Source organism: Camelus ferus, chromosome 3, assembly GCF_009834535.1.
Source record: "Camelus ferus isolate YT-003-E chromosome 3, BCGSAC_Cfer_1.0, whole genome shotgun sequence".
Classification (NCBI taxonomy): Eukaryota; Metazoa; Chordata; class Mammalia; order Artiodactyla; family Camelidae; genus Camelus; species Camelus ferus.
In genome coordinates this window covers 73,394,476-73,420,233 of record NC_045698.1, presented here as the reverse complement: position 1 = coordinate 73,420,233, position 25,758 = coordinate 73,394,476, and the positions used below count along the sequence as shown (strand labels likewise).

General features: G+C 41.4%; 1 protein-coding gene and 1 non-coding gene across 6 annotated transcripts in view; both read left to right on the top strand.

Annotated features, from left to right (window-relative positions):
• EFNA5 (ephrin A5) overlaps window positions 1-25,758 on the top strand; it is a 368,306-nt gene that overhangs the window by 299,027 nt on the left and 43,521 nt on the right. For all 5 annotated transcript variants that reach the window (XM_032476463.1, XM_032476462.1, XM_032476464.1 and 2 more), the window contains one exon: window positions 22,478-22,770. In XM_032476463.1, coding sequence (XP_032332354.1) covers window positions 22,478-22,770 — 293 coding nt within the window. The remainder of the gene's footprint in view (window positions 1-22,477; window positions 22,771-25,758) is intronic.
• On the top strand, window positions 18,930-19,001 carry TRNAP-AGG. The gene has a single exon. It is a non-coding gene; the product is annotated as a tRNA-Pro (tRNA).

Sequence of the window (25,758 nt, the reverse complement as noted above, 5' to 3'; positions counted from 1 at the left end):
CCCTTTCACGTTTGAAGAGTGAGTTAATGGTGATCTGCACTTATTCATCTGTGCATCCACCTCTCACACACGCGCACACACACCCCTCCATTGGCATTTTTGCCTACAGGCTGCTGAGAGCTGATTATTCTTCTAATCAAAATCATCACAATCAAGGGAGACAGTTAGTCAGGTTAGGCCTCTGCTGATTTCTGCGGTGGCCCTTAGCGTCAGATGGCCTTGAGCCCTCTTGAATCATATCAACAAGTATTTCAGTAATACCTGCCCTGCTTCACCTGCTGCCGTTAGGGTCTGTCTGCCTTTCAGCTCTGGAATTGCTTCAGTTTGTGAGTTCTTGTTTTTTTTTAAATTGAGACCATAAGGTATTGAAATTTTCGAAAGTGGAAGCTTGGCAGCCCTCATTGCTGGTGCCATTTTGAAATTACCTAATCAAGAGCTCTAAGAATCATGAAATCAGTTACCTATAAATAGGTGTCTATTCTTTTCTGTACTTACTATGCACTTATGGAATTCAATTTACAGAGTTTGATTCCTGTGTAAAACACACATACATATAGTGCACAAGATAGAGTCCCACATGTAATAGACCTACCATATTTTAAGCCTTACCTAAATCTGACATAAAACCCATTTGGCAATAATACACTTTCAAAATTTTCAAATGTCAATCTTGTTCTGAATGTAAGATTTATTTATAATAATAATCTGGTCATTGTCTGATTTTCCAGATACTAGAAGTTTTCTAGTCAAAAACTATGCCTGTTATCAACTCCTTTAATATCTAATGTGTCTTAAATAACCTTCACGTCCTTCTAGTTGGACATTTTGCCAATTTTAGAACTCAGTCTAGAATGTAACTATATGTTCTAGGGTTTTGTAGTCAGAAATACATCATTTATTTCAATCTCCAGATTAAATAGTATATTATCATTCACAAGTAAAGTATCTTTAGAATGAAGTCAGAAGATTAAATGGAGATGTACTTAAAAACATTGTGGTGGCTTATTTTTCTTATACAAGGATGCAACGTTCATATATATTTTTTTTTTTAAAAAGGAGGAAGAGAGAACCAGACAAGTGTTCCTTTTAATTATTTGAAGGCTTAAGGTGTTTTACTGAAATATTAATTTCATGTCTTTGAGTTAGGTCTTTGTGTGTGTGCATTTAAGTGTGTTTATGAGTTTTCTAATGTAATTGCCCTATAATTCTTATATTTAGTGGTGACACTAACAGAATATCAGTTAGAAAATGATTCTTTAAGAGTTTAATACGTAAGGAACAATTTGTTTTATATGACGAGATTTTTCTTTCATAGTTCTGATCGTTTAATGAAAATAGATTGAAATTTTCCAAGCAAATGTCAGCTTCATAAGTCCAACATTTCTTAAATGGGACGAGGCTTGGGTAATTTATTTAATTTTTCTATGCATTTATTCACTCAGTCAAGCTTTCATTTATTTATTCATTAATTAATTCATCATCATTCATTCTCTCTCTATATATAAAGAAATCTATATGTATAGACATGTATTGAGAATATTTACTCTCCACTTCTCAAAACAGTGAATATCTCCAAGTGTATTTTTAAGGCTTTTTTTTTTTCTGTTTCACAAAGTTTAGAAATACTTCTTGGGTCTGTTTGTTTAGGCGAATCATATTTTTATCCTAGTTGCTGCAGTCTGTAGCTTGAACAATCTTGCATGGTTTTTTTCTCCTACACATATGCCGAGATAGCTAATACAAACCAATGTAGCTGATTTATCCAGTTGCGCTATGGGCAATTAAACCAGGAGTATTATCTCAGCAGGAATAAGTGGGCAAATTACACATGTGAAGTAAATGGGTCTTTGAGGCTTGAGCACATAGGTATTACTGTATAAGAGGCTACGGTAGGATTCCTGTAGAGATCAATGGAGGTTTATTGATGAATGCCAGAGAATAGAGAAGTGATGTCATAAACTTTTAACAGTCTAATAAACTACATTTAAGGTTTTTCATCTTGGTGAGATCTACAGCTTCTATGCAGTAGAGAAGTGTTATCCTCTACGCGTTGTCAAGAAAACTCCACTTCCCAAGGGATTAACCCCAAGGGATCAAATGCCAAGGCTATGCAGTTCTCGGTTACCTGCGGTTGTCTAAAGAAAATGGAAAGCCTCCAGATTCATTACCTTTGTTCTCTTAAGAAACGTGATGAATGATAAAGCATTGTGTCTTTTCAAATCTGGCTTATGAGTGCAATATGTAAGCAAAACTCTCATATCCTCATTGGCCTGTGCGGTCTTTGGTTGACCTCAAGTATACTATATAATTTTAGAATTCTAAACACCCGCAGTGTCTCTTACAAAACAGAGTCCAGTTCATATGAAATAATGAATACTTTGTTGGAAGATGTAGTAGATGAACCACATACATCCAGCACCCTGGCTTTCACCCTTCGCCCTCTAATTTTGCTCGATGTTTCATGTGTTTATCAATTATAAGTAAAATTTAAGGGGCAAAAGCAGAAAAGCATTTGAGTTACTGAGCAATACTTTTGGGCATCAGGCTCTCATGACTGTTAAGTATGAGTTATAGCTTTGAACATATTTAAAAACATAAAAGAGGAGAAAAGATTGAGTCAGCAAAACTAGTTTGGAAGAAGGAGAATGGCAGAAGGCATTTCATAATTCAAGGCTTGGGACTTAATTTAAAGCAAGTCACAATTAGGCTGATAGCATCAGTTTTCTAGGAAGTGAAGATTTTGATGTCACCCAGAGAAGCGGATAACTTTGTCTTTGGAATCCTGAACCCAAACGTACAAAGGTCCCAGGGTGTTCTAAAAGCCATTCTGTTTCAATGAATCAAAATGACCAAGAAACATTTTTGTTTGGCACATCCTGGCCCCTCTTATAAACCCCCCTCCTCCCTCTTAATGCTAAAGTTGAGGCATATAAAATATTTCAAGGCTTTCTGTCATGATTACCCCAAATTTATTGCCAAAAATAACAGATCATTGGAAAGGACATGATTTGCCTCACCTTTGGGACCTGCCGGTCTATCTACCATGCATAACAACTGAACATTTATATCAGCATATCCTTCATCAGCGAGCCAAAAGGGAAAGTTAGAGAAATAAAAGAAATGACCTCCATCTGCTTCACATATTGTCAACAGTTTTGGAGACAGACAAAAGTCTTGAATTACCTCCGCACTTAAGGCACCTAATTACCTTCCGAAAGGCTTTGGAAGAGAAGAAGTTTTATCTGTCCAGAGAGGGTAATACAGATGTGATTTTTTTCCCCGTCGTTTTTAGTGGGAGGGAACAGGTGTAAAACAATTTTGATTAAGTGCACATTATGTATTTATATCCCTGTAACGGGGGCGTTGGAACCGGGAGAGCTCCTCAAGGACTTTGGATGTTAAAGAGACCCTATGAAGCAGTTTAGAAGATACGTGGGGGGAAATTTCTAAGGGATGACCTCACTGATTTTCCTCTTCATCACGCTTGCCATTTCCTCTTGTGCTGCTTCAGCCCTCGGTTGGGTTGAGAGCAGGTGGGGGAGGAAATGATGTGATAAACTGGAGCTGCAGCTTCTCTTGTAGCTTTTCATCACTGATGACATTTCTGTCTGGTCCCTAGTTCTGCCACTCTCTATGGGGAAGAGTGGACTCCTTTTCATGATTTTAGCCATATTTTGGTCCATCCCCCTCTTCCATACCAGACACTAGACGCTATTTCAACTTTGAGCGTTTGGTTAAAGCTGCTCCTTGTGCCGCAGAAATGGATGTAATAAATGGAAATCCAGGGGTGGAATTCTGGTGAAATCTTAGTGTTCTATGTCTTACTTAATTTCAGAAATAATTCAGTCACAGAATATGTGCTAACTCCTCTGCGTGAACTCTGTGCTAACTGAAATAGCATTGTAGAACCTTTAGAACTTTGAGTTTTTCATTTATTTATTTAAAAGGTGAACTACAGAGAGATTAAATGACTTGTGCAATTCACACCATATTTAAGGCAGAGACAGTATTTAAACCTAGTCTTTTAACGTCACATTGAGCATTCTTTCAGCCACTCCGCATGAACTTTTAACACACGCAGTGCTTCTTGGGCACTGAAAAATAATGAACAAATGTTGAGGATTACTTTAACCCTCTTCTGATGTTTCTGCCTCTTTGTAACTTCTCTTATTCGTGTCTTTTTCTTTAATCTCACAAATGCCCTCCTTGAAGCTCCTCACACAGAAGCTGAGGTGAAGAGTTCGTGTCCTACTCAAGTTGTAGCTTCCACATCACAAAGTATCTTGCACAAAGTAGGGCCTCTACAGATAGTGGCTGAATGGATGAGTAAGCGAATTGTTCATTGTCAGGTGCGGGGGAGTAAGGAATCCTCTGCTGAAGCCTCGGTGTCTGTGTGTCTTTGATTGCCTGGCCTGTTGGAGCAGATGCCTGTGATCATCCTTCCCAGGCTTTCTCCCCACTCAGCCCGTCTTCTGTAAGATGAAGAGAAGGATCCCTTTAAATACGTATCCAGTCACATCCTGAGCCGTGTTAAAAATCTTCACTGGTTCTTCATCGCCTGCCCAACTCCTTTTTGAAAATAGTTTTCACCTCCCTCTGTAGCCTCATTTACCCTCTCAACAAGCTCCTTGCTTTCCAGCCTTAGGGTTTGTACCTGTCACTCTTGCCTGGAAAGCCCACTTCCTCCCCTTCTCTTGGAATAATTCAGTCCATCTTCCAACACCTGGCTCCTTTGAGAGGTCTTCCTGCACTCTTCCAAAGTCCGTTGCTGTTTCCTATTTTCCACAGCATTTGGTATAGATTTCTCTTCTAACATGTATCACATTTGATTGCAGTGATTTATTTGTGTGGCTGTTTCTCCCACTAGATTGTCAGTTTCTCTGGGGCAGGAGTATGTCTTGGTTCATTTTTGTTCATCTGCCTTCAAGAACAATGGCTGAGCCACAGGAGGCAATCCATATATGCTTGTGTCGAATGAATAAATGCATGAATGAACAAAGAGAGACAGGACATAAATATGTGAAAAGCCAATCAAATTAAGAAAGGATGGAAGTCCATCTAATATCATTGCTGAAGTGAAGGATAATTTTAAAGTCTAAGTGAAAATAGGCCTGTTTGTAGAGAATGTTATTTATTCTAATGAAATGTGATGACACTTGGTCCATAGAGCTGACCTCAACAGAATTGGGAAGGCTCAAGTATTTCTCTGGTATCTCACCCTACACCTCTGTCGTTCTGTCCAGTGCCCCTTTCCTGAGCTCGGTTCTCCCAACCCGGTAAACTCTTCCTCATCAAAATTTACTCACTGTGTCCCATCATCTCTCAGGGTCTTAACTGTGCTAGGTGACAGGTATTAATGAGTCAGAGAAATGAAAACCATGTTAATGCATTAACTGGTGAGTATAATTTTCCTCCCAAAGTAATGCTTTATACATTTAAGAACTGAACTTCCCTCTTGGGGAGGTAGTTTTGTTTAAAGATGGCTTTTGTGTCCCAGAAAGCACACCACACAGGCAACAGGCCCATCCTTCCTGCATGTATTTTCACATCCAACGTACTTCCAAGTCAGAGTTGTCTTTGTGTGGACACAGTCCCACGAAAGAGTCAGCAGTTCTCCCCACCTCATTCTATAAGTTTCTTTTAGAAATCACGTTTCCTTATTTCATAAACAAAAATTTATTGTACTTATACTCTGCCTCCTCAAGAGATGTTGAAATAACTATCAAAATTTTTCCTTTCTAAAAATCTTTGAGATGCTCAAGATATTTTTCAAAGTAGTAAAAGTCTTTGTCTGTCGCGATCAGGTTATGTGAACAGTGTCAGTGTACATGGTCGTCTTACCTGTACTGTTTGTCAAGCACTGTCTAAGCACATTACAGTCAGGCCTCATTTGCTCATTTAATTTTTCTGTTTAATCCTAACACACGTCCTAGGAATGAGGCGTGACTATTGTTCCAGTGTTGCAGATGAGGAACCCGAGGTGTGGAGAGGAGGGAAATTTGCCAAGGTTACTCAGTTAGTAGTAGCAGAGCCCCGACTGGAAGCTCAGCAGGTGCCTCGCTGTCCCTTTCTCTTGACCTCTTTGCTGTGCTGCCCGGCACCAGTGATAAAATAGTTGTCTCTTTTTAGTTATCAGTTGGGTGCCTGCAAAGTCTGGGAAGTGAAGATCAAGCTGAAACATCTCTAATCAACTCTGATTTCCTCGATAACCACCAGACATTAGCAAACTTTACAAACCATATGTGCTGAAAAGGCCAGGTGCCACTGGGAGGACTGGAAATGAAATTTTCTCTCCATTCTCATTTCCACTTTTTACGAGTGACACCTCCCCAGTGGTTCAGAAGATGCCTATTAGTGTTTCTGGACATCTTGGACGATCTGCAGCCATCCTTAGAGAGGTCTGGGGGCTGAACTCCACGCCTGCCAGGTGTCGCTCTGCCCCTGTCGACATCCCTGCCTGAGCAGCTCTAGAATGCTCAATAAGCTGAGAAGCCTCCTGTTCACAGAATCCACAACTTGACTCCGTTGTCAAATTCATGCTGCCAGTAATCCTCCTGCAGGAGGAGGACAGCGGATTCTCCCTGGACTTTGACATTTCCCTTCTGCCTTTTTGGACAGAAGTAAATTAGTGAAGTGAAAACCACCAAGAAATAGTTACAAACCTTCCAATAAAGCACATAAGTGCTCTGTACAAAATTGATTAAAATACTCTGTAGGGTTTAAAGTCATATCTCAAAAGAGCAAGTTTTGTACTTTACTGTCCTGGGATCACCAGCTTTTGGATCACTTCATACTTAAGGTTTTTTTTTTAATCATTAGTCCCGAGACTAAAATGAAACTTGTTTACTTGAACTTATAAACAGAAAGCACTTAGACTAATAAATATTGAAAACTATGTGACCATGTATACGTACACATACATTTTTTTTCCCTCTAGAATGAAGCACTAACCAAAAGCATTATTTGAGACTGGGAGCAAATAAATAGCAAACCAGGCTGAAAATTGTTCTCCTGGGGTTTAGCCCTTTTGCTAGTTTTCACAGCGAAGGTTATTTTACTTCCAAGTTTGACTGTCTTACCCAAGTGGATTTGGAAAAGGAGAGGCATTCCTGCCCTGCATGTAGCAGCTGTGCTGACTGGTTTTATAATCTGTAATCTCAGATTGCGCTTCTATTTTAATTTCAGCGTGCCTAAAGCACAGGATTCTTCTCAAGCGTTCTGACATGACTATTTGAAATCGAAAAGCGAGGTTCAGCCATTAAGTATTCTCATCTTCACTGAGATTTTCTTTCTGATGTGATGAAGTGAAATACTTTTTCCTGTCACCCGTAATTTCTACTTACTCCACCATCTTGCTTATGCAAACTTTTAAATAGGCTGTAGATGGAAGAGCATATCAAAATCTGTAGTACACATTTTGTCTGGCTTTGCATTATTGTTAAGTCAGCGAGGATCTAATGGAGTGCAGGGGGATGAGGAGACAAGATCCAATCAATAGACGCAAAAGGCAAATGAACTTGCATAAATTAGCACTCTAGTAGGAAAAGATACATGCGGGTTCACTTTCATCTTTCAGACGATACACATTATTGAAAGAGGTCTAACGGATACCACCCTGATTTATCGTTACCTTTTTTCAGGGGTGCAGAAAGTAGAAAATGCAAGGAACTTTGAGCACTGAGGTGACTTTTCTGAACCACTGAAATCAGATCAATGTATCAGATACAGTATGTAGACTCAGCACATTATGTCTGCATGGATGACACTACCCAGTGTTGCTCAGAGAAGTATAAACACTCACAGAGATCTCCAGAGGAAGGTTTGTTCCAAGACCAGAGTTTGTCTGGAGGAGCTAGTCTGATCCTGACATTCAGACATTTTCAGTGAACTCTACCTTTACGCCATATCCACGAAGGATATGGCAGGAGGAATTTGTGAGACGAACATCTTGGTGTCGAGGACCTGGGCAGTCACAGATCATCTGCCCTGCGACACCACCCAGTAAATGTCATTAACCGTCACTAGCTCGACTCTGTAAATTCTTGGGGAGTGACAGCAGTGTGCTCTGTTCCCCATTATACTGGTTATCCTCTGCATTGGGGGGGCTGTGGTAGCTCTGGTACAGTCAGAGGGCAGCAAGTGTCTGCACTACAGCTTCTTTCTAGTCTGAACAGTTAGCGGTGCCTAGGAATTTTCTCTCTTTCCTATTCCATCCACCTCTTTTGTTTATTGCTTCTGCCTATGGGAAAGGAGCTGGGTGTATAAAAGGCTGCCAAGAAACCTCAGGGTCTTTGCTAAAAGGCAGAAATCTCAGCCATGAATTTGCCATCTCACTTGGGCAACCTTCAGTCCAGCACAGAGACCTGCCTGTTTGTGCTGCCGGTTGATTTAATATGAGCCAATGAGAAATACCCTGGTGCTTCTCCAAAGAGCTCGCTTACAAACAGGGAGAAGTGGGATATCCTCTTTCATGATATTAGAGAATACTCTGGTGTGACGTAGGCACTTTTTAAGATATGTGTGAAATTTGTTGTCATTTACTTATTTATTTTTTACAGCACCTGGAGAACTTTTGCTTTTTGGGAAACCTTGTAGACATGTTATCTTAGGGAAAATACCATCTGTATTGTTGGAAGAGAAAGAAGAACTAACTTGGCAGTGTTGTTTTGCTCTCAATCCAGAAAACCAAAAAGAGTTTTAAAAAAAAACTGTCTGCTGAGTATCAGCATTTCTTATCTTTTTCTTTGCGTGTTTTAAAAATAGATCTTTCCTTAGGTCTCTTCCATTATTGTTGTTAACTGTAATCAGTACTTTATGGTTGTATTATATAGCTTTGTTTCATTAGGGCAATGAAAATGGTATTGAACAATAGCAATATAATGCAGGGAAACAGTTTGTAATTCAGCTGGAAATTGCTAATGCAGTAGACAGTCGATAATACAATCAGCTTGACTTTCCTAGGAAAACACAAGCTCAATTTCCTTTATTTTTCTCTCAAATTTTCTCATAGGGCGGGAGTGAGGGAAATGCTCCGAACAGCCCTGGAAAGCTGAATGCCCCTGGATAGAGAATTTCTTTATGCACTGAATTTTGAGTGGCATCCACAGGTCCAGAGAAGAGCTACTATTTAAGACTCAAATTCTCCCAGGAAATTTTTTTTTTGTAAGAGACTAGATAATTAACAATCCTGAAAGGAAACAGCTGGATGAGATGGTGCCTCGAAGTTCCTTCCACCAGCATGGTTCTCTAGTCTTGATGCAGAAGTAGGGTTCTTGTGAAATCATTATCGAATATCGAGTCCCAAGGGAAGACTTGGGGGCCCTTTCTTTACAAGCCTGTATCGGGCATGCTGTGTGCACTGAGGACTTTATAGTTACTGTAGGTTAAGACAAGTAAACACGCATGATATCTAGGACTGCAAAGGCAAGCCGCATGGTGTCTTTAAGGACTGGTGAGTTAGGATTCTGTGAATCTTGACTCTAGTAATTTGGTTGTGGTTGTTGTTGGGTCAAAACCAATAGTAGAAAGTTTTATGTGAGGGGAGTTCAGGGATTCAATAGTATACATAAATACTTAGCTGCAAATAGAATGCTGAGAATTCCATTTTTAATTCAATGAGTGCTTGGGGATGCTGGGTTGCAATTTACCATTAAGAAAAATGGGAGTGATGTGTCTCATTTTGAGTTGCCCTATAAATTTTTTCTAGTCATTAGAACCAACACAGTCTCCTCACGTGTGATAAGAATTTTTAAATGTCCTAATTGTCTAACAGAGAATAGCAGTATTTTACATTTCTATAGACTTCCACACATTTCTGACATCTTCACAGCTATTAATTATATCTTGAAGCCACCACCGTGACTTTAAAAATAAACAAAGCTAAATGTAATACCCTGCCAGGAAGTGCTGCTGTGCATAGGTAAGTTGATTGCTTCAGCTTTCACGCCAGGAACATGTATGTAAACTAAACCAAAAAAACCCAGAAACACTTCCCATAGTTTCTGCTTTTCAGTTCATTCTCTCCGGTGGGTTAGAACGGCTTGTGACTCCTTAGGATTCAAAACCCTGTTGAGGTGTGTGTAAGCTCCCAATCATGTGGCGAACACAGCTGCCGGTAAGAGCAGAAGGAAAGGGGCTTCTGCAGCCTGGACACCACCCGCCTTCCTCCAGCTCTGCACGGAGCACCGATGGGGCGTGTCCTCTTTGCCAGCCTCGCAGACGGTGCTTCCAGGCTGCCCGCCTGGCCAGCACGTGTCACATGTTACTTCCTCTAGTCATGCCCACACAACCATAGTAACCGGCACGTTTAGTTCAGTTAACGGTTGGATCCATTGAAGCGTCTTTGGGTAGGCTTCGGCTGTTGTGAATCTTTTCTCAGCTGCAGTATGCCTGAGACAGGAAATCTGAGACTCTACCAAAGTGAATTCCCTGTTTGCTTACACTTGTACTTCCTGGGGATAGGGTGAAAGGTATATTTTGTATTTGGCAGAATGGGAAAAATCCAAGCTCCCTTTCAAACACCAAATGGCTTATGATTTTAACTAAATACTTGGCCTGGACAGAGTAGGTGCCCAGATGTTGAATTAAAACATCAGTAAATGAATTGTCATATTTTGTGAATAAATTGATCAGTGTGATACAGCCACATTTATGTCTAGACTAGATACAGATTCTGTGCTAAGTTCCAGGCTCATTTGGGCTCATCAGGCTCCCGTAGGTTTCATACATGCCGGCTCCTCAACATTGAGTTTATAACTCAGTGTTAGCTCACAGTCTCCCTCTCTCGAACTTGAACAGTTGGAATGGACATGAAACGTTCCTGTGCATGTGGAAGGAACTTCGGGATTGGGGATTGTATGACTGAGTGCTGAGGAAAGCCAGTTGTGACCCTGTCCTCTCAAGGCTCAGGGTGCTGAGTTGTCACCCAGCCTGGAGGGCCTGTTATCTTGCTTTCATTTCATCATCTTTGTGCCCTGGCCTTAACCAGCCCCCAGAAATCTCCAGTCCCCACAAGTGGCTCATGCAGAGCTTGTCTCAGGACCAAAAATTCTGAAAGTTCAAGAGGAGGGTCATGTGTGTTTGCTTTGAACTTCAGCTCTTTTCCAGGGTAGACATTCTGAAAGTAGAGCTTACTAAAATGAAAGGAGAAGGGGGAAAAGGCAACTCTGTTCTCTGTCACTGAAACAGACAAGCATTTAAGTAGGCAGAGAGATTATAGCACTTGAGAATTCCCTAAAGTGCTTGGATTTATTCCTGAGAAATAAATGGTGAATTGTTTATTTCTTTCTCCCCCTTATGCTTCCTTGGGATGGAGCAATTAGTTTCTTATTTTTTATGATTGTATTATTCTTGCATATATCTTTCTGTGGTCCAGGCTATAAAAGTAAATAGAGGATCCAGCTGTATGAATGAATATCCTTTTAATGAGTGTGGGGAGGAAATAATAATACTAAGTAGTGCAAAACCATTTTTATGTGATGAACCCAAGTACCTTTGCTCCTGACTCTCCAGTCTTGAGCCACAGGCCACCAGTAAATGTGTGCATAAAATGACAGTTTTATGGATTCTGGTGTTAACGAGGGTACCTCGCGGTCTGTTTTGTCCCCAGAATGCACTTAATCTGGTTTTTGAAAGGCGGTGGCATATTCTGTTTTAATTTCCAGGGTCAAGGAAGGGTAGAATGGAGTGTGTGACTTTTCTGTAACACCCTTCATTCTGTCTCTGGGCGAAAGCCTTGCTGAAACAGTGAGATAACCAGTTGCTGGGCGATAATACAGTCATTTTCGTGGTGCCATGAGTTAATCTCAGAGGTGGAGCGACCCTTACTTAGGAATACACTGTGCCTTCTCCCCTCAGAGCAGCCACTTGCCCGGAACAGCAGATGGGTATTGAGGGTCTCCCCCTGCAGGGTCTCGTTTGTGGAGGTGCCGATAGTGACTCAGCTCCTCTCTCTTCCCTCCCTTTCTCCCTTCCCTCCTGGCATTGCTGCCTTGTTGTTGTTTGGTAATTCTTTGTATCTCTGAAGTCCCTGGCAGTGATGTAATTCAGTAGCACCTAGCCCCAACTCTACCATTAATTAACTTCTAGATTGTATTAGTCTGCTCAGACTGCCGTGACAAAATAACATAGGCTTGTTGGCTTAAGCAACAGAAAATTATTTTCTCACAATTCTGGAGGCTAGAAGTCCCAACCCAAGGTTCAGCAGGGTCAGTTCCTGGTGAGAGCTCTCTTCCTGGCTTGCAGAGGCATGTGAAGGGAGAGAAGGGAGAGGGCACACTTCCTGGTGTCTCTTCCTTGAAGAACACTAATCCTATTGGATCAGGGGCACACCCTTATGACCTCATTTAACTTTAATTACTTCCATATCTATCTTCCAACACCATCACACTGGGGGTTGGGGCATCAGCATATGAATTGAGGGGCAAACAGTCTGTAACACTCCCCAAATGATAGAAGAAAAAAAATCCTAAAATAGAGAATCGTAACATGAACTTCGTAGCAGTTTGTAAACTTTCACCTGACACTCTGCTTCATCCACCAACGGTGGCCCATGTAAACACACTCTAATGATTGTATCCAGGGAGAGTGTGAGAGGTCCCAGGATAAAGCCAAGTAAAGAATCGCAAATACCTGTTGGCCATCCCACCTCCCAACAGTAGAGGGATGGAAGGGGAGATTTAGAACCCCCCAAAATGCCCAAGAACCCCCCAAAATGCCCAAGGACAAAGGATGGGTTCTGGCCTTTTTCTACAAAGATTTGGCTGACTATTTGGTAGCTTGGAGGTGATGAGAAAGTTGCTTTCCTCTCGTGACCCTGGCTTGAGGAATCAAAGCTGGATGTCCTGACAGGAGGGGCACAGTCTGTATTGCCCGTGAGTCCCACGAACTGGAGCAAACCCTGGGCATATCCCAGCCTGGTCTAGGCCTGACCCGAGCAGAAGGGAGCCTCTGCACCGAGAGATTCGTGGGATTGCCACCTTGCAGTTGCTGGGACACAGCTCGGAGCAGAACAGTGGTTGGCAGAGGCTGAAAGGGAGCCTTGGGTGTTCCTGCCAGTGTGATAGGCAGTTGCAGGATTTTGTGAAGCAGTCTGATGAACCCTCTCAAATAGAGGCACCTAATGCTGCTCAGCTGTGTAATTGAGATGGAAATGGGCCAATGAGAGGCGGCAGTTTATGCTTAACCTTTTGGGAGTCTTGTTCCAGGAGACTGTGTGTAGAGGGGAGAAAAGAGGCATTACAAATAATAAGCTTCTCCGCCTGATTTGTAATGAATTAGTAATAAATGGCCTACCGCTCTCCGAAAGTCTGACGATTACAGAGTGGCTCCAACTAAGTGCACGGGACCACATCTTATTTTGATCAGCTGTAGCATAGCAAAGACATGTAATTATCATAATCTAACAATTAGCCTGGCATCACTTTCCAGTGTTTAATTACCCCGATAAATGGTAATTGAATAGAGGACTTAATGACAAGAGAGAAACTTTCATTCTGCCTTAGGTGCTTAAGTTGTCTACTCGGCTAGGCATAATTTTCGAGCGTTGCTGGAACAACAGTCCTGATGATCATTTTCCTTTCTGCAGTCTGCCATTATTTTGCTTCCTGAGCTTGACCTTTGTTTGTAATATGATTTAGCTCTTCTAAAAATTGGATGCTGGGACCCAGAACACAGAAGGAGATGATTGGGTGCTTTGCCCAGTTTTTCTGTTCTTAAGCATTGCTTCTAATTACCTTCAGCTACACTTCCCCTTCTGGGACGTCTCTCAAGTCACCACTGTGTGCAGACACCATGCCACGTGGCGGGGATGCAGCGATGCGCAGACCCGCACTACCTCGGGGGAGCTCTCTGTGTGGGGGACGGAGGTCTACACAAAAATGCTGTGACACCCCTAGTGCCGGTCATGCGCTCCCAGTGCAGTCTGAGTTTTCGCCTATATCTTTGCATTTACCTTGAATGAATTCAGTACGTTCTATGACTCCACCCACCAGCTCATTTCTCACGACTCCGGATCTCTGCCCTCTCACCATGGCCTCATTCCTGGTTCCAGATTTGTATCGCAGCTGCTCACAAGGCCCTAACCAAACCAAGTAAAAGTAACGCCTTGCCGCCTGCCAGTTTGCACAGGAGCAGCAGCAACGTCTGCTTTCCGTCCTAAAGCTTGTAGGAAACCTGCTGTCACTGCTGTGCCCTCGTGGTGCCAGACATTTGCTTCCCCTTGTCCACGAAGATCAAACGTAACAGGAACCCATCAGTAGCGATACCCTTTCTTCCAGCTTGTTGTTCGTCTAACAATAAACTAGTAGAGATTAGTTCCATGCCACACAGACCTCGGACACCCCACCCCAGTTTTGGGAAAGTCAGGGCCAGATTTCAGACCTATGTGGTAATGATTCCAATGGGTTATCATCAAGCCAGAATACCAAATATTCATTTTACTGCTCGTACATCCGTTCTCGAGAACTACGAAGTCGTTATGTGAGTTGGTTAATAGGAAGGACATTTACCATAGCTCTTTGGCTATTCTTAATTTTGAAACTGGGAATAGCCTGAATTCTGCTGGGTGACTCCATCCCCACAGGATACAAAGGGCTAGATGTATGTGAGCAGTTTGTCAGGTGGCAGTTTGTTTGATTGACTCCCACATCCCCTGAACGGAATTAATTTGTTTAATCCTGTTCTCCCAGGACCGTGGCTGGGTAACCTGTTCACTGATTTCCCACGCCTGCTTTTGGATCTGTGTGTGTGTATGTGGCAGGTGCTCTTCTCCTGTGCTTGACATGATGCAAAAATCTGGAGAACTTAGGGCACAGAGGAGAGCTTTGTCGGGGAGCTCCTTGCCAGCAGGAGTCAAGAAAGAGGCTGGTTTGAGTCATGGAAGTGACCTGTGTTAGGACGCACTGATTGCCAGGCGATAATTCTTTATTTTATTTTAATCCCTTTTTGAAAACCGTTTGCAGTGGTCTGTGCTGTGTCGGGTCTGTCGAACTCTGCCTGGTTAATTCTTTGGCTGATTTAGCCTGTTGACGTTGACACATTCTTACTCCGTGCCCGAGGCCTCTTTGGGGGCTTAGAAGCAATTAGACTGTCACCCAAAGCTCCCAGTCCCTTCCTGAAGGAAAGTCTTGTTTAGGCCCTGCCAATTTAATGCTTTGTTTCCTTTGGAGCTCCTCAGTCAAGCTAATAAAATAAACTGCAAATGAGTTAAAACACTGGAGGAGAGAACCTTTTGTGGGCCTCGTGTTTAAAACAGGTACTACTCCTGGGAGACACTGGTTCTAAAAAGTCATTCAGCCTGATGTGACTTGTACTAGAAGAGCCACAAGCGCAAGCTATTTGAGATGTCTATCCATCTATTTGATATGAGTAGTTAGTGTTAATTGAGGATTTTAAACCACTTGCTTTTAAAGCACATGCTCTCACACACGCACAGAAAATAAAAAAGGACAGGCTAGTATGCTAAATAAATTCTCAGTATCTGGCCAAGTAAATTATGTCTTACTCCCAGCTTCCACAGTTACTGAATTTAAGGCAGGGCTCTCATGCTGCAGAATTTGTAATTACTAAAACATTTATTTCCTTTCTTCCAGCTTGCATGTATAAGAGCTTGATTGGAATTTTTATTAATGGGTACGCAGAGCACCAACTCTGGGTTCTGAATATTTTGTCAGAGTGTGCACTGCAGCCTAACAGCATTTCAAGTGCGAAAGAAAATGTAGAAAACCTCTCTGCAGTGCATTTTGGGTAGATTTTTTTTTTAACTTGTAAATCTTCACTTCTGTGGGATACCTCATTCAGCCTTAACAACTGGCCTGGTAACAGCAAAATTGTCTATGACTCTGATTGACTCAGAACTGAAAATGAAGTTCAATTAGCCATACATTTGAAAGGTTGACACGTTTCAGCCTGTGAGACAGAAGGAACATTTAAATCCGCCAAACAAATCTTTCTTCGGCCCCCAGTAGTGCTAATATGATCTATCTTCCCCAAGTTTGCTTTGCTGTTTGTATTTCTTGCTTTAACCTCTGCAGAAAAACAAAACCAAAAAAAGAGCATCTTCAGATTTAGGATCCGAAAGCCATAAGGCTTGCATTCTGTGCTGAAAGGAGTAACAGGAGACAAGAAGAGACGTGTTATGCAACAGAGCCTGCCGTCCTGCCCATCTCCTCACAAAACATATTTATAAACCAAATCTCCTGTCTGTTGCTGGGCCCATTACATCCTTCAGGACAGATGAGAAATTCTTCTGGTTAAAAAGAGACATCATATTCCGAAATTAGCCTTTAAATCCATAATAGAATTGAAAGACTGTGCAGCCAAGACATGTTCACTCTAGATTTAGTTTAAAATTTGGGAGGAACCCTGAGCTGATAAATTTGCTTAATCTTTGACCATAAATCATATCCTTCTTTTCCATTTCAATTTCAGACTGTAATATATTAAGTTGCCTTGTAATTAAAGAAGTGACACTGTAGTTCTGTTCAAATAGGAATATTAAAACAATCACCTCTTTGACAGATTAAAATACATTTAAAACGTAATAATCAACTATCCAGCTCATGAGAAATAACATTTTCATTATTGAATCCTTTAAAACATTACATGAAAGGGGGATAAAAGTGTCTCACAGCTTCCTAACCTCTAATCACTACTCCGTCTCCTTTCAGTAACGCAATTTCTATATTTATGGAGAGAAGAAATTTCACTCAGGAACTGCTTGATAAAATACCTCAGTACATATTTCCCTGGAAGCAGGCTCTCTGCTGTGCCAGCAACATATGCTAAAGGCCAATTTAGAACGATTTAAATAGGCACCGTACCCTTCCTTTTCCAGCTACTCAAATGAAATGCATTTTGGCTTTTGCCAATGAGGATGGAATGAGAGGAGGAAGACTGCAGGGAAAAGTGGCTAAAGATGAGCTCAGACAAAGATGCTAATGGTGCTGGTGGTGGTGCTTCTCTGCAGCCTGAAATCCAAGGCACTGCCTGTGTGTCCTGTGGCCTCAGCCTCCCAGCTGTCAGTGTCCACAACCCAAGACCATATGGCAGTAGAGGAGGAAGTAAGGTCAATGAAATGAAAGCCATCCATTGAGACAGAAGGCTAGGTGATGTCTCCTTGCCCTGGCAAAGAGGAGCCAAGGTCAGAGTGAGTTGAGAACTTCTGCTTGAGGTGAAGGGCTGAAGTATTCAAGTACTAGATGTCCCCAGTGGAGGGACTCAAGTTTGGAAATAAAGTATTGAGTTAGGAGGGGCAAAGTCTTTTGGTTCCGGTTAACTCTAATCTTGAAACAACATTTTGGTTCCTATCTCAGTAGAAACTTGGGGAGGGGGGTGCATTGTTGATAACTCAATGAGAAGAGAGACTGTTGACTCTTAACCTCACTTCTGTTCTTGTTATTTCGTTTGAATTCTGAGACTCAAGTCATGATTCACTTTATCCAGACAGGTGAAATACAGAGAGAGATATTAATAATGGTTTTAAATTTATAATAAAAACGGTATTTGGCTGTGGAATGTCACGAGGTCAACACTGAAGACTGAGGCACACACACAGTCTGCATGTTGACTTTCTAGCTCACATCCCACCTTCAGCTGTCACTTTTGCTATCAGTAGCCCCGAAGTGTGCCTTTTATCCAACCCTCCAGGGAGCCTCTGGGTCATCAAAAACAATCAAGTGTATAATTCATTTGGGGTAGTTGTGTTGATTACAAAGAACTAGTTGCTGTGCTGAATTTTATTCTTCTTAATCAACTAAAATGACCCTTTTATAATATACATGACATTCTGAACCAGTCTCCTGCCAAATGTTGATAAATGTATACAGTGTGTTCTTGCCATAAAAGAGTATATATAGACTATTACATATTGTGTGGAACATTGGCCTGAGTAACTGTTGCAACCCAGTGGAGAACAAGGGCCATCACTCGATGCATATGAGGTGTTTCCTGGCACTTGAGACTTGTATTGTGAGAACACAGGCAAGGCAGTAATCATTTTACTCCAACACAGTCACTTTTCTAAGTGTGGTAGCCATGCATGCTTTTACATTGTAAACCACTGTGATAATTTAGTAGAGATTGTGTTGTAATTATTGTTGGCTTGTTGGTATGCAGCCAGAAATTCTTACAGTTCATAATATGCAGTGGTTTCAGAGAGGTAGAGAACCATGGAGAGAATGGACGGAATTAAAGATAAAGAATAAAGAGGACACATTTACAAGAACATTTCCCAAGAAATGGACAAGTGTGGTAAAGCAGTGGTGAGCTACCCATGACATTTGTAAATATTGGCATGTGGAATCACTCTTCTTAGAGGTGAATTTGCTCACTTAATATGAGCTAAAGTTCATGGAAGCAGTTTCCTGATGGTAAAAAAATCCTTTTATGTGAATGGCTACTGAGCCTAACAGTACTTCTTTATCCCGTGAAAGTCTGGAATGAAGGTCATGAGTCAGGGAGCTAACCCTGGGATCTGAGGCTTCTTCTAAACGCTGATGCACCCTTCAGTTTTCTGGGCAGGAGTTTTGGATCACCCTAGTGGGGAGGAGAGCAGGGCTGAAGCCCTTGCAGCAGCAGGCTTTCCTAGAAGATCACTGTAAACAGGATGGGGGGATTACAACCGGGAAAGCTTTGAGCCATCATGGTTAGGGGGAAAGAGTATATGCTTCAGAATCATATCAGACTGGGGTTAAAAATCCTGACTCTGCTGCTTATTTCCTGTAGGAAAACAGTTGAACTGAGAGGGTAACAATTTCTCTGAATGTCATTTCCTCATTGATGAAATGAAACTAATTATAACTACCCAAGAAGGATTTTATGCAGCAGTATATATAAAGCCATAGCATAGCAGATCCTGGACTTGGCAGATATTTGTTGCATCAGTGAAGGAAGGAGAGAACTGAAACCCCACCAAAAATGAGAATTGATGGGGAGGGATAGCTTCGTGGTAGAGTATGTGCCTAGGAAGCACAAGGTCCTGGGTTCAATCCCCAGTGCCTCCATATAAATAAATAAATAAAAACCTAATTAGCTCCTCCCCTAAAAATGTATACAGTGCTATATGTCAATTATATCTCAATAAAATTGGAAGGAAAAGAGTTTTTAAATGAGAATCATCCCTCTGGGGGAATATACAGCAGACCTAAGAACCTGACTTTAGTAATTAAATCTCAGTTCTGAGGTGAGACTGCTTTAGTTTGAATTCTGCCTCCACCTTTTACTAGTCGTGTAACATGGGGCACGTTGCTTGACTTCTTAATCTCAATTTCCTCATCTTTATCCGGGGGTACTAAGAGTGTCCTGTGGGACTGAGATGGAGATTAAATTGAGGTAATGAATGTAATATAAGAACCACTCAATAATATTAGCCATATATATGTACGTCTTCACAGTAAGGCCAGAAAAGAATGGTTCAGTGCTACTTTGTAGCCAGGGAGCATAATTTGGGATAGTCTTAGAATATCTAACCCTGAACCTTTCTTTGGATTGTCCTTGGCTACACTATACAGACACCTTTTATGAGCTCCAATTCATCATTGTTTTTACGTTTACACTGTCCAGGCTTTGAAATGTACATTAGTAAACTTACTCAAGTTAAATATCTGAAACAGAGTGTAAGTTGATTCTCCAGTAAATCATCACTATTTGTCATATGGATAGAAGGGTATAAGTACTAATTGCTAGTGCAATCTGATGTTTTAAAATCGGCTCCTCAGTGATCCATTTACCACCACACACAGTAAAGCATCACCAGAAAAGGTAACTAACTAGCCAACACAGTGTAAAACGGGTCTTCAGGCTCCTGGTTTGCTTTATTAAAATTACAGCAACATTAACAGGGATAAAAGTAGAGGTGCCAAAAACTATGACAGTTCGTAAAATAAAGCAATAACAGAACGGGACTGGACAGCGGCAGTTTTTTTATTTTCACTTTTAAGCAGCATCAAGTGCTGGAAGGAGCTAAAATGAGTGACATTTGGGAAAAGGAAAAACTTCCCCCTTGAATGTCTTTAAAATCTATAATAATAATATAATAATACAAAGTGCATCTGGGCACTGGCTTCTGCTGCAGTCCTTGTCTGGCTCTCATCCAGAGCTGTCAGCCCCTCCGAGTGCCGATGATTCATACCCCAGCACCCTTTTATCTGAATGTCGCAGTGTCTTTTCTTTGTACTTTGGCAGCGATGTTACCTTGATGTTCAGAAATCTTTTAAAAGCAACACAGGCTTTCCTTGCATCTTGACAAATCGTTGTCTGCCAGTAATGAAGAAAAAGCAAACCCGATTTCGTGATCATTGTAAATAGAGAAAATAAATACTTCCAAGGGTTTTTTGTTTTTACAAATGGTTATGTATTTTGAGATCCTCAAAGTGAAAAGTGATCTGATCATCTTTTGTTATTTCTCTTGCATAAATCAGCACGCAGCTTTTGAAAAGCACGGGGCAAGTGGAATTTCTGGGGATCATTTGCTATTTGAGGATAGAATTTAGGATTTTTATGTGATTTCCTTTCTTCTGAGATTTCTAAAAAGGGAAACATAGGGATTATTTTTGTTTCTGTTGTAGGCTCTTACTGCTGTTGTTTAAAAATTAATATCTTGTTAATTACTAATTTTAATTTTAAGTGCTTTACTGTATCCTGATCACAGTAACAGTGCTTTACAGGCATGTATATTTTTTTATACATTTCCTCCTCTGAGGCTTGAAGCAGCCGTGTGAGGTCGGCAAGGAAGATTCTCATTATCATTCCACTTTACACCTTAGGAAACTGAGGCTCAGGAGACTTATGACTCTCCTACTCAACCAGCAGCAGATCGAGTCCTTAAATCTAGGTCTACTCTGTCAAAATCAGTAGTACTTCCACTGTTATCATGGTTTATTTCAGAAGGGAGTCTTGGCTTGGTCAATGAATATTTAGTATCCAGAGCAAAAGCAGTAGCACTTCTTCTGCTGGGCTGATTATTGGTCACAACCTGTCAGGGGTCTTTGTGATGTTTGGGTGCTACATTTTAAGGGGAACTAGGAAACTAGAATGATGAGGAGAGCCTGACACTGTACCAGAAATAACCAAAGGGAATCAGGATTTTCAAGTCTGGAGAAAGGAGGCTAAGCCAAGAGACACAGCTGACATGTCCACATGTTTTATGGGCTACCTGGTAGAAGAGGAATTAGATTTGCTCTTTGTAATTTGAAGCAGCAGAAGTAGGATCACTGGATGGGAATTACACAGAAGCAGATTGATGCTCGGTATAAGAAGAAACTTGCTAACATTTAGAGATGTCCAAAAATGGAATAGACTAGCTCACTGTCACTGGGAAGTGTTCTCGCTGAGGCTGTCTGACTTGAAAATTATATGACTTTATGGGCGTCGTATTTCAGCACTAACATAGTTTTATCTTGACCTTTCTAAGGACTCAGAAGAATTTCCTCACCAGCTAAAAACAAAGGGATTTTGTCAGCTTTTCCACCCTGATTTTAGGAAGTTGTGTATGTAACAATTCCTGTTTCACACATCACTGGGTCCTGGGAAAAACTGTTCTGTGGACAGGGGAAAAAGCACATTAGTTAAAACAAATAAGCAAAACTTTCTGTCAGATAAGCATTGAAGCAGTGTGGTGTGTGCATGTGCATGTGCCTACATTTTCACTATTTCAGGATGCAGTGGCCACGGTTTTGCAATTTTCGCCTGGCCTGTTACTTCCCTTACTCATCCGTCCATCCTTAGAACACAACGTATGAAATTGAAAGAAATGGAGAGGAAAGTCATTCTACTTGGAAGGTTTCAGTTTTCTTAATATGGAGAGGGATAGGGCAGCAAAACAGAGATTGGTTAAAAGGAGTTTGTGACAAAAGCAGACGCGCTAAGGGAAATGCCTAACTAGGATCTGAAGTCTCTGTCCCAGGTCTAGCTCAGTGGCTCAGTGCTTCATCATTCTGCCTTTCGGTTTTATCTTCCTCTCAAGTGGAAGTGTTGTTCTAGGAATTTTCTTTCTGACTTTCAAATTTTATGATTCTAATTCTCTCCGTTTTATGATTCTAATTATCCACATTTGCATTGGAAATTAAGAATAGTCTCAATTATAACAAAAACAATTCATGTATTCTTTAAATTTCTTACTCATTTATTCAAAAGCATGATTAACTGAAACACTGATTTAGAAATACGAAGACTTTGCTTCAGTATGTGTGATTTTAAGGACAAAAGGAAAACAATGAATCGGTACCTTCAGTACTTAAAATGAAAGGGAAATGCTCCATTGACAGGGTATTTTGAAGCAAATATAATAGAATTCCTCTGAAAATGGCTTGTTACTTAGATTTGGAACAGCAACATTTCAAACCATGCCTCAAATCATGTGGCATGAAATAAAAACTTACTATAATAAATCCTTAGCTCGAGCACTATTAAAGGGCTCAACCACTGATTCCAAGCAGGAAACCTTTCCTGTATGAATTATCCCATCTCCTTCTCCCAACAGATTCCAGAGGGGTGACTACCACATTGACGTCTGTATCAACGACTACCTGGATGTGTTCTGCCCTCACTATGAGGACTCTGTCCCGGAAGATAAGACTGAGCGGTATGTCCTCTACATGGTGAACTTTGATGGCTACAGTGCCTGCGACCACACTTCCAAAGGGTTCAAGAGATGGGAATGTAACCGGCCTCACTCTCCAAATGGACCACTCAAGTTCTCTGAAAAATTCCAGCTCTTCACCCCGTTTTCTCTAGGATTTGAATTCAGGCCAGGCCGGGAGTATTTCTACATCTGTGAGTATACAGAGATTTATCACGTTGTAGGGCAGCTGCAAAAACCCAGGCTAATTTTTTAGCCATGTTTCAGTGACTTGCAGAGAGCTGGACTCTGCATTACAGATGTCTCCTTGTAAATGCGTACACCGGGATCCCTAGATACATTAGCTAAGAATTGAGAGCACAAATTAGATTAAAGACACAGCGCCTCTCCCCATATGAAATTGCATGTCAGCCTGTTCAGTGAACCACTGCTGACTTGTATTTCTTTTATATGAAAATTGCTAAGACTTCTCCAAAGCTCAGGAAAAGAAAGATTCCTGAAAGAAAAATTAGAGGAAATAATTAAATTTTCATAGCTTGGAGTCGCTGGATTTCTTATTCAGGTGTCAGCAATATCCTTTGAATCACCCACATTTCCAGTGGAGAAAACCGAAACTCCTGCAAGTGTCAGCGTGCTGATGATAAACACTCTCTTTGCACCAAGGAGAAAAGACAATTATTAAGAGCAGCTGTGTCTTTAAACAGGAAGGAGCGTGAAGAAGCATCTAGAAAGGGTTCCCAGGGAGCTAGTGTAAGTGAGTTTCCCACCTGTGAACTTACCGCTAAGTGACTCTGTCCTGAGAGAGCTCTAAAACTTTCTCCGCTGACCCCTGCGTGAATCCCATCACCGTGGCCTTGTTTTTTCTCTGTCATGAACGCTTCTTAAGGCATCGTACTGGTCATATATCCCAGGTAAACGCTTCTCAAACTTGAGCGTGCGTGTCACCTGGGGGTCTTCTTAATGTAAGTTCTGATTCGGGGCTCTGCGGTGGGGCTCGGGATGTGTATTAAAGTCTCTTGGGTGAAGCGGCTCCTCCTGCTGGTCTGTGGACCACACTCGAGTTAGCAGGGCATTAGGAAGCACGTAATTTAGGCAGCTCGCTGTGTATCTAGACTTTCCTTTAACTAGTGTCAGATATTTAAACTGACCTTTTCCACATGTTTTCATTGTTGGCTGAAGGAGTTAAAATGTTAAAAATGCTTCGTTCGAAAGTACATTTACTGACAGGCTTATTGTGACTCAGAAATTTGGAGGATGCAAGATGCAAAGACACTCCTGTCCTCAAAGAGTGGCCATCGGGTGGGGAGCAGACATGTAAATAGGCGATGAAGGTGGAAGCAGACAGTTGCTGAGTGCGGGGGACGGGGAAGTGGGGGCGGTGGCACCTGAGGTGGAAGAACCTGGAGGGGTGGCCACACCAGTGCCCGAGGCGGGTCAGGAGGGGCTCCCAGCGAGCCGAGCGCTGGCCTGTCACCCCTGCTTGCCCAGCAGACCAGGCAAAGGACGGTCTTGGTTTTCTGACTCACTTCTTCAATCCCAGTGTCCCCACCCACTCCTAACCTACATGTGTCCCTCTACAAGGATTTGTAGCTCCTCTTCTCTAGAAAACAGAGCTCCGTAATAACCTGGATTTCCCCATCACAAGAGCACTCTCACTGGTATCAGAACTGAGTTTAAAAAGGAAATTGAACAGTACCAGTTTTATTATCTCAGTACATATTTCAGTCGTTAGTCATGAGAAAACATATAAAAGTCTTGATAGTATCTCACATTTGATCCATAAAATAAGAAGAGGAATATTGAGTCCCACGGATGGAGGGAAAACACTAGCATACAGTGAATTCACACTTTCTCAGGCAACAGGCTCTTGCCGTTGGCTGATTTTTTTCACTTTGTGAAAGAATCTCATTCAGAAAAAGGAAAGAGGAAGACTTCAGTTGTGGGACCGACACTCATTAAGTGTCTGAAGTATCATCCTGTTGAGAGGAAACGATGGCCAGCTTGAGAATTTCCATTATTGGTTTCTCAGATTAAAAAACAACAACAAAAGCAAAAAGCCAACATGAACAGAGAGCACTAAGATGGGAAACACACTCACCAGCTAGCTGGTTGATTGCATGATTATTAGGAATTATAGAGTCCATTGAGGTTCATAAGCAAGATACTATTATTCAGATGTACCCACAGTGCTTATGACTGGTTTTCCCTCATTTGTGGTTAAATTCAATATTTCACTAAAAATCATTATGTGTCTTCTATAACATTCATTTAACGGAGTCATTTAACTGTCAAGGGCTCCTGTCAAAGTAATTGTTCCAAAATGCTTCAAAATATCAAGAGCTTTTTGCTGTTCAGCTGAGTTTAACCTGAATCTTTTTTTTTTTTTAATGAAAAAGGTAAAATATCACAGAATTAGCAGCAAAAAGACATTCATTTACAGGAAGCGCCGTGGCCTGGTAGTTGGTTAAATTGAATTTTCAACCAGGTTTTAGAACCACAAGCACATCCTTTGCTGTCTATTCAGTAGGGAAAGGGTTTCCTCTCTTCCTTTTGCCACTGAGAGCAGGGGCGGCAGAGCGAACATGGGCGTCTCTCACACAGTCGACTGTGGTCATAATTAAACTAGAGGATTCTTAGGGGAGAACTGGCCCTCAGTTGAATTTTCCTCTCTCTTAATATGCGTGGAATGAACAAGATGATTGGAAAATGGCTCTTTTCACCCTTATTACGTTACCAGGCACTCTACTGCTGATCTCAGGACCAAGTCTTACTGCCCACTCGTCAATTTTATGGAATGTCCTTACTAGGCCAGGGGAATATTTCAGCTCCTCAAGGCCCTTAAAAGCTCTTCCAAGGTTTCCAAGAGAAAAATGAAAGCTGTAGCCTTTTGGCAATCCTGCTTTAGTCCTGCTGGAGGAAGGCTTAAGTTTAGTGGTGGCTATAGGGGACCAAAATGATACAAACTAGGATTTGGGAGAAGGGAAGAGGAGCGTTTCATAACAGGAAATCCACCTCGTCACTCAGACTCAGGACCCAAACCAGAGTATTCTTACCAAGTTCTGCTTATCTTCAGCAAGATGTATTTCCTTTTTAATTCCCCACATTACACAGAATTTTAAAAAAAAAAAATACAGTTGTTGGATAGATCTTGTATGAAGTTTCTTTCCTGTTTACTTTAAAAA